The sequence below is a fragment of the Arvicanthis niloticus genome, chromosome 27 (genome assembly GCF_011762505.2).
Source record: "Arvicanthis niloticus isolate mArvNil1 chromosome 27, mArvNil1.pat.X, whole genome shotgun sequence".
Taxonomy (NCBI): domain Eukaryota; kingdom Metazoa; phylum Chordata; class Mammalia; order Rodentia; family Muridae; genus Arvicanthis; species Arvicanthis niloticus.
In genome coordinates, this window is record NC_133435.1 from 27,672,013 (window position 1) to 27,681,119 (window position 9,107).

At 41.8% G+C, this 9,107-nt stretch overlaps 1 protein-coding gene across 1 annotated transcript; it reads left to right on the plus strand.

The window, feature by feature from the left end:
- The first annotated feature begins 5,465 nt into the window (after window positions 1-5,465).
- LOC143439607 (PRAME family member 8-like) lies at window positions 5,466-8,879 on the plus strand. The gene is made up of 3 exons (XM_076925939.1): window positions 5,466-5,756; window positions 6,210-6,800; window positions 7,458-8,879. Exons 1-3 carry the CDS (start codon window positions 5,470-5,472, stop codon window positions 8,023-8,025), a joined length of 1,446 nt encoding a protein of 481 aa, XP_076782054.1. The 5' UTR covers window positions 5,466-5,469; the 3' UTR covers window positions 8,026-8,879.
- The last annotated feature ends 228 nt before the right edge of the window (window positions 8,880-9,107 follow it).

The following is a 9,107-nucleotide window of genomic DNA, read 5'->3' on the forward strand; positions in this document are numbered from 1 at the left end:
CCCAACGTGAGGCTAGTGCGGTCCCCAACAAAATCCATTCGGTTTATAACTTCTGTTAGTTTCCTTGTGTCTCTGTTTAGTTTCTGTTTCCATGATCTGTCCATAGCTGAGAGTGGGGTGTTGAATACCCCACTATTATTGTGTGAGGTGCAATGTATGCTTCGAGCTTTAGTAAAGTTTCTTTTATGTATGTTTGTTCCCCTGCATTTGGGTCATAGATGTTCAGAATTGAGAGTTCATTCTGGTAGATTTTTCCTTTGATGAATATGAATTGTACTTCCTTATGTTTTTTGATTACTTTTGGTTGAAAATTGATTTTATTTGATATTAGAATCGCTACTCTAGCTTTTTTTCTTGGGACCATTTGTTTGGAAGAATGTTTTCTATCCTTTTACTCTGAGTACTCTCTATCTTTTTCACAGAGATGAGTTTGCTGTGTGCAGCAAAACGCTGGGTTGTGTTTATGTATCCAGTCTGGTAGTCTACATCTTTTTATTGGAGAATTCAGTCCATTAATATTAAGAGATATTAAGGAAAATCTATGTTGCTTCCTGTTATGTTGCAGCCCGTACTCTGCCTCAATGCTTTTGCCTCAACGCTTTGGGGCTAAGTGCTGTGGTCAAGAGAAAGTGGGGCTCTTGGGGCAGGAGTCGCAAAGAATGGAGACAAGACAGGGTGTGATTCAGTCTCTTACCAAGTCTCCTTTATTGAAGGGAATTCTGAGGTATTTATACACTTTTGCCACTTGCCTTGTAGGTATTGTGGTATCCACACGCCTTGCAGGTGTTGATATGACATAAGCCTTACAGGCATGGCTAGCATGGATAGCACTTGCACTGTGTGCCTTGCAGGCTTGGATACCAAGTGTGCCTTACAGGCATATATAGCCTGGATAGCACGTGAACAGCACGTGAACCGCATGCCTTGCAGGCGTGGCTGCCATGCAGTAAACAGCAACACAAAATATGTGGGATATCAGAGTGTGCTTCAGCTGTTGTAGGCCATTGAAAACCAAATCTCTTATCAGGGTATATGGTTCCAGATGGCTGCAAAGATAATCTAGCTGCTTTCTGCTAAAAGTCGGCTCCCAACAGGTCCCCCTTTTTAAATTTTTTTCAAAAGGGAAGGCTGGGAAAACTTACGGAAACCGTGCCTGTCCTAGGTTGGAACAAAGGACTCCAGCCTCACTTAAGATGGTGAGGTCTCCCTTATTTTAGGGGCAAGGGTCTTGAAGTGTTCCTTTACCCGTCATTGGCTATCCAGTTTAGCGTGTAAGTTAGGGGTTAATCCTCGTCTGTCTTGATGACAGAGGTTTAAGAGTCCCCTGCTTCCAGCCTGTAATATTGGACCTGTATGGGTTTCATTTGAATAGCATCTATCTGTTGTTGTACAAAAGCCATCAGTTTGTTGAACAGCATCAACCCAAGAGACAAGAGACTTAATGCCTAAATAGTTGGTATAAAAGCAACACTCTTTAAGGCAACACACAACTTCCCCTGTTGGAGAAGTAAAAGGTCTAAGCCTTGTACCCACAGATTTTCAATAGAAGAAATTATACCAATGAAATCTTTGAATTTGTATCAGCTTAGTAACAATTATACAGATAAAGACAGCCTAATATTGACCACCTCAGTCCCCAAGTCCAGGGAATTGGGGCGCTGACTCCTCATTAACTTCTTCAAGCTGAACATGGGCATTGACTTTTAGAAGAGGAATGAGGGGAAAGGTAAATTGATAAGCATGAGTTTTTATCCAGAAAAGTATTATATAACTCAGAATCACACCCATTTTGAAAGTTAAATCAATTAACATTATCATTCTGCTTAGCTCTCTGTCTAGAGCAGCCTTCTATTTATTCCTTGTGTCTTTAAAGCCTTTTTCATCTGTTTTTACTCACTTATTTCTTGCCCCGTTTTTGTTACTATAACCTTTATTTATTTATCTGTTTGGCTCTCTTGACTCAGAGCAGCCTGTAATTTACTCCTTGCATCTTTAAAACCTTTTTCATCTGTTTCTGCTTACTTATTTCTTGCCCCGTTTTTGTTACTATAACCTTTATCTATCTGTTTGGCTCTTTTGACTCAGAGCAGCCTGCAATTTACTCCTTGCATCTTTAAAATCTTTTTCATCTGTTTCTGCTTATTTTTTGCCCCATTTTTGTTACTATGCAATCACCTTTGTTTCACTTCCGAATTGAGCCAGCTCCGGTTCTCCAGCGCAGGGTGTCTTCCACTGTATCCGGCTTACTGGAGCCCAACGTTGGACGCCACATTGTTGCAGCCTGTACTCTTTGGGCACCACAATGTTGTGGCCTTTACTCTCCCTCAATGCTTTTGGGCTAAGTGCTCTGGTCAAGAGAGTGGGGCTGCAGGGGCAGGAGACGTGAAGAATGGAGACAAGACAGGGTGTGATCAAGTCTCTTTCCAAGTCTCCTTTATTAAAGGGAATTCTGAGGTATTTATACACTTTTGCCACATGCCTTGCAGGTGTTGATATGACGTAAGCCTTACAGGCGTCTATAGCGTGGACAGCACGTGCACCGTGCGCCTTGCAGGCTTGGATACCACGTGCGCCTTACAGGCATGTATGGCCTGGATAGCATGTGGACAGCACGTGAACTGCATGCCTTGCAGGCGTGGCTACCACGTGTGCCTTGCAGCTGGGGGCAGTAAACAGCCACACAAAATATGTGGGATATCAGAGTGTGCTTCAGCTGTTGTTGGCCATTGAAAACCAAATCTTTCGTCAGGGTATATGGTTCCAGATGGCTGCAAAGTTGATCTAGCCGCTTTCTGCTAAAAGTCAGCTCCCAACACTGTTATTTTAGTTATTAGATGTGTAATTATGTTTGTGTAGCTATCTTCTTTTGGGATTGTTGGAAGATGACTTTCTTGCTTTTTCTAGGTTGTAGTTTTCTTGTGTTGGAGTTTTCCATCCATTATCCTTTGAAGTGCTGGATTTGTGGGAAGTTATTGTGTAATTTTGGTTTTGTCATGGAATATCTTGGTTTCTCCATCAATATTGAGAGTTTTGCTGGGCATACTAGTCTGGCTGGCATTTGTGTTCTCTTAGGGTCTGTATGATATCAGTCCAGGATCTTCTGGCTTTTATGGTCTCTGGTGAGAAGTCTGGTGTAATTCTTATACGTCTGCCTTTATATGTCACTTGACATTTTTCCCTTACTGCATTTAGTATTTTTTCTTTGTTTTGTACATTTGATGTTTTGATTATTATGTGACGGGAGGTATTTCTTTTCTGGTCTAGTCTGTTTGGGGTTCTGTAGGCTTCTTGTATATTTATGGACATCTCTTTCTTTAGGTTAGGGAAGTTTTCCTCTATAATTTTGTTGAAGATATTTACTGACCCTTTAAGTTGGGAATCTTCACCCTCATCTATAACTATTATCCTTAAGTTTGGCCTTCTCATTGTGTCCTGTATTTCCTGGATGTTTTCAGTTAGAAGCATTTTTCATGTTTCATTTTCTATGACAGTTGTGTCAGTGTTTTCCATGATATCTTCTGCACTTGAGATCCTCTCTTCTATCTCTTGTATTATGTTGGTGATGCTTGCGTCTATGACTCCTAATCTTTTTTCCTAAGTTTTCTATGTCCAGGGTAACCTCCCTTTGAGATTTCTTTATTGTTTCTACTTCCATTCTTATATCCTGAATGGTTTTGTTTAATTCCTTCACCTGTTTGGTTCTGTTTTCTTGCAATTCTTTAAGGGATTTTTGTGTTTCCACTTTAAGGGCTTCTACCTGTTTACCTGTGTTCTCCTGTACTTCTTTAAGGGAGTTATTTATGTCCTTCTTAAAGTCCTCTATCATCATCATGAGAAGTGATTTTAATTTTGAATCCTGCTTTTCTGGTGTGATGGGGTGTCCAGGGCTTGCTATGGTGGGAGACCTGGGTTCTGATGATGCCAAGTAGCTTTGGTTTCTGTTGCTTACATTCTTGTGCTTGCCTTTTGCCATCTGGTTAACTCTAGTGCTCCTTGCACTCACTATCTCTGACTGGAGCCTATCTTTCCAGTTATCTTGTTTGTGTCAGAACTCCTCAGGGTCCAGATGTCTCTGTGATCCTGTGATCCTGAGCTCCAGCTGCTCTGAGTGCAGTGGCTCCTCTAGGATATCTCAGGATATAGTGTCTTCATGGGAGCAAATCAGCTAGGTGTCTGCCCCACTAACAACGACCAGGCTAGGGGTGGAAAGGGAATGGTATTCCACAGGGGTAAGGTTTGGGTGCCTGGTGGGTCCTGTGTGCCCCCTGCTCCCAGTTGTAGCTCTGGGGCATAGGGTAGTAGGAGAGTGTACTTGTCATCTGCTCTGAGTGCAGTAGCTCCTCTAGGATGTCTCAGGATATGATGTCTTCACAAGAGAAGGCCAGCTAGGTGTCTGCCCCAGCCACAAGGACCAGGTGAGGGGCAGAAGGGGAGTCCAGCAGTTGTTTTATTGTTAAGAATTGTTTTCACTATTCTAGTTTTTGGGGGGTTGTTTTTGTTTTTCGGTTTTTTTTTTTGTTTTTTTTGTTTTTTTGCCTTTTCAGATGAATTTGAGAACTGCTCTTTCCATGCCCATAATCACAGCAGTAAACATGCCATTATCCCCAGATATGTCTTCTTTCTTGGTAATGCCCCCTCCTACTTCTTCACATGGAACCATAGAGTACTTAATGTCACTGTAGATTGATTTGCATTTTCTAGGACTTTATATAAATGGAATCATAGGATATGAAACCATTTTTGCCCAGCTTTTTTCACATAGTATAATTATATTGAGATTTGCCATGCTGATGTGTCAGTGTTCACTTTATGATAATACTGACTAGAATGCCTTTTTACAAATACCCCAATATTCATTTATCCTCAAATCTACTGATAAAAATTTTGATCATTTCCAGGTCAGAGGTATTACAATGGTGCTGATGGGAACATTGATGCATAACTACATTGATGAATATACTGGTTATTTGTTTTGGAGACTTCTGATGTTAAAGTTTTATTTGGTTTTTAGTTTGTGATTTCAACACAGCATCTTGTATGCTAGACTGGACCTCAACACACTGTATAATTAGACACAACCTGGATCTTCTAGCTTGTACTTCTTGACCTTTGGCCTAATAAATGTACAACATCCCTCCTTGTTTTCCTTTCAAGTTTTAGGGGGTGTGTTGTAACTTTCAACAGACTCTTTCTAGATGAGCAGAGAAGACTATCTACTAATAAAGATGTTGAAGTTTATTGTTTGTTCCAAAAAAATATTTTGAGATGGGTGAGTGGCATCACACCTCAACTACAGGCAATCCCTATCTATTGGAGGTACAAGATGTAAATTAATGTCTCTATAAATACTGTCAGAGCAGTAACTCAGAAGCTTAGTGGTTGAAGTGATGGTGAGGAGGTTTTATAAACTTTGTCTCGAAAGTATATTCTATTTTGATTCCTTCCCCAGGAGACTTCTGACATTAGAGGATGAGTGTTCAGACCCCACCCACACTCCTGAAGTTGGCAAGGCAGGCTCTGCTCAGAGATGAGGCTTTGGCCATGTCCTCTGTGGAGGAGCTGCCTCGGGAACTCTTCCCAGCACTGTTCAAAGAGGCCTTGGATGGCAGAAAGACCATGCTCATAAAGACAATGGTGGCAGCCTGGCCTTTCCCCTGTCTCCCTGTGGGAGCATTGATGGTGACACCTGACCTGGAAACCTTGAAGGCTGTGCTAGACGGAGTAGACATGCGACTGACAAGAGAGTTTCACCCCAGGTAAGCAATATCCAATTACTGGAAAAGGGAGCAAGTGGAGTACACAGTAGACATTTCAAGGGAGATTGGCTTGGTTATAAGTAGATCAGATGCTTCTGTGATATTTTCATGTAGGTTACAGGGTCTTGAAAGCTATTGATTATTTGTACACTTGAGTATAAATTAGAGCTTAATGTAGCTAGATAAAGCATCACAGTAGAAGGAGCCTATCCCTGGCATTCTCACAGCCACTGATGATGGGACTCAGTTGAAATATACTTCATCTTAGTGGAAACAAGGTGGTCTGGTCTATGTATGCATCTCAGGGAAACCTTTCATGCATGAGTGCATGTTTTCAACACATACTGCTGAAAAACATACACCTTGGCAGAGGTAGAGCTGAATTTGAAGACACAGAAAAGGTGACTCAGGGTCTTGTCATGTCTGCTAAAACATCATGTCTTTTAAACACAGAAGGCAAAAGCTTCAGATTCTTGACTTGAGGAATGTGAACCATGCCTTCTGGAACACATGGGCTGGTGAAGAGGAGTGTGACTATTTAACTGAGACTGTGGATGAGAAGCAAGTAGTGACGATCCTTCCCAGACATGCGCTGAAGGACTGTCTGAGTGTGGTAGTTGACTTTTACATCCATTACTGTCTGAAAGACGAAGAAGCATGCTTACTGCAGTGGGCTCAGCAGAGAAAGGCCTATATAAATTTCTGCTGTGTGAAGATGAAGATCTGGGCTCTGCCTTTCTATGTTATCCAAGGAATTTTGGAGGTTTTCCATCCTAAGCACATACAGGAATTTAAGCTCAACATAGGGTGGATTGAGGACACAGTGTCACGTTTTACTCCTTGCTTCGGGCAGATGACAAATCTCCATACATTGTCCCTGGCACCCACCTACAACAAAACCTTTAAGCATGGCTGGACCACTAGTCCTAGAGAACAGAAGTATGTCAACAAGTTCATTTCTCAGTTCTCCAATCTCAAGGGTCTCCAGCATCTCTCCATGAAGGGCTTGGGCTTTCTCAGAGACCATATGAAGCAGCTCTTTGGGTAAGCAAGGATGGCGAGCTTGATGAGCTACCACAGTAAATATTTCCCTTTTGTTTTATTGTTGCATGATGCTTGCCCATCAGAATATGAAAGCTATCTGTAATATGCATTAAGGTCTCAAATCGCACTTATAAAGCAGAGGAATGAAGTGAGGTAAAGAGTAGGTCGGTTCTGGTCAGGATGGAATGTAATCCTTACTGGAATCAAGGTTACCCAATCAATTCAAAACAAAGAGAAGGGCGAATGTAGTTAGGAGTCTCAAGGAGTTACCCACACAGTGGGGAGGTGAGCTATGCGCTCAGGTCTGTAAAAACAGCCTCCAGCCAGTCTGCGCCTATTTTCCAATGGGTGAAATGCTTGATTCCAAGTAAGGCAGAGTGCATAGGACAGGGAAAAATACTGTGGCTCTGTAAATGACAAGAATGATTGCACAGAGTTTAAGGAGTAAAGGATTTTCTGCTTGAAAATGAGGACAGGAGATAAACTATAGTATCAAATTAATTCAGCAGAATCCAACAGGAAACACCTTAGATAATGTCCTTGATTATTTAATCAAACTTACCTTGAGACACAGACCTCATACTTTTGTGTAAACTCCCCCCCAGGCTCTCTGTCACAATGTTCCAGAACAAACCCTTTGGTCTTCTCTATCCCTAGGTGCCTGAGGAAGCCCTTAGAGACCCTCTCCATCACTCACTACCAAATTTCACAGTCAGACTTGGATTCCTTTTCCTGCTCTCAGAGGCTCTTTCAGCTCAAACATCTGGACATGAGAGGCATAATCTTATTGCTTTTAGATATAATGCCTCTCAAAGTTCTCCTAGAAAATCTGGCAGACACCTTGCAGTCCCTGGACTTAAAGGGTTGTAGGATGAGTAACTCTCAACTCACTGTTCTCATACCTGCCCTCAGCCACTGCTCCAAGCTCACAAAAGTCAACTTCTACAACAATAATTTCTCCATGCCCATCCTGAAGGACTTCTTGAGGCACACAGCCAACTTGAACAAATTGAATGTGGAACAGTACCCTGCCCCTCTGGAGTGCTACGATGACTTGGGTGCCCTCTCCACAGAGCTATTTGTCCAACTTTGTGCTGAGCTCATGGATACACTCCTGGCAGTAAGACAACCCAAGAACATCTCCTTTGCATCAGAAGTCTGTGTTAGATGTCGTGAGCGCTGCGTCTATGCCCTAGGGCCCAGACTTTGTCTTTGCTGGCAGTAAATAATATTGGGTTTCCAGATTAACCACAAAAGCACACACAAAAATACTAGACAGATACACATATTTTTTTTTGAAGACACTCAAGACTGAAATCATAGGATCCAACCTGGAGCTAAGGTTGGACCTTGAACATTTCACAGAACCACCTATTCCAGGAAAAAACAGAAAAGAGCTGCTCAATATTTGGCTCTGACTGAAGATATTTTGGCTAGCTATACAAAATAGTTGTAACTGACCTTCATTCTGATGGCTTGCATGTGTAGCTTATGGTTGTGTAACTCCATAATATTAACAAACCTCAGAACACACAGAACACAGTACTGTTTCTAGTCAGCTTGATCCTACCCTGAGACAGGGTGTGAGAGACAGAAAGGTGTTTTAATGTTTTTCTCTACACCCTATGCCAACCTGGATGACTTTATGTGTCCCACAATGTTTGTTTTAGTTTTTTCTCTAAACAATATGCAATAGTCAGTAGTTAAGGAACAAAATAGCTACAGCTCTGGCAGGGAGGAAGGCATCCACAAATAAGGAACCTTTGGATCTGAAGAAATGGAAAGCTTCAGACACATCTCAGATCCAGGATTCTCAGAGACTATGGCTTCAGACACTGCTCAGAAGGTGGAAATATAAGTGTGTAAGGTGACTGGGATCTTGGAGGTTGAGCTTGACATGGGGAACTGTTGGATGGACCATGGGAACAGAGGCCTCGTGGAGTCAGAAAGACAAATTGGCAGTTTTGACTGTCTTCTGCCCAGACTGTTAAACTCGATGCTTTGTCACGGACATGTAAACTTCTTGTTCTTCACTGTAATTGTGAATAAATAAAACATGGGTCCTTTGTTTAGATGTCATTATTTTTGTCTGAGTGGAATGAAGTAAATTTAAGGATTCTACAACAAATGCCCTATGGAGATAGTCAAAATGTACACATTGATGGCAGGTATGTCATGACTGAAAACCTTTCATAGATTTATAAGGTTATCAGCTAAGGTGGTTCACACATCACCATCTAGGTGGGCCCATGGTACAGAAGTCATAAAAATAACCTCTATGTCTCTGATACTCCTCCTTTCTTCCTC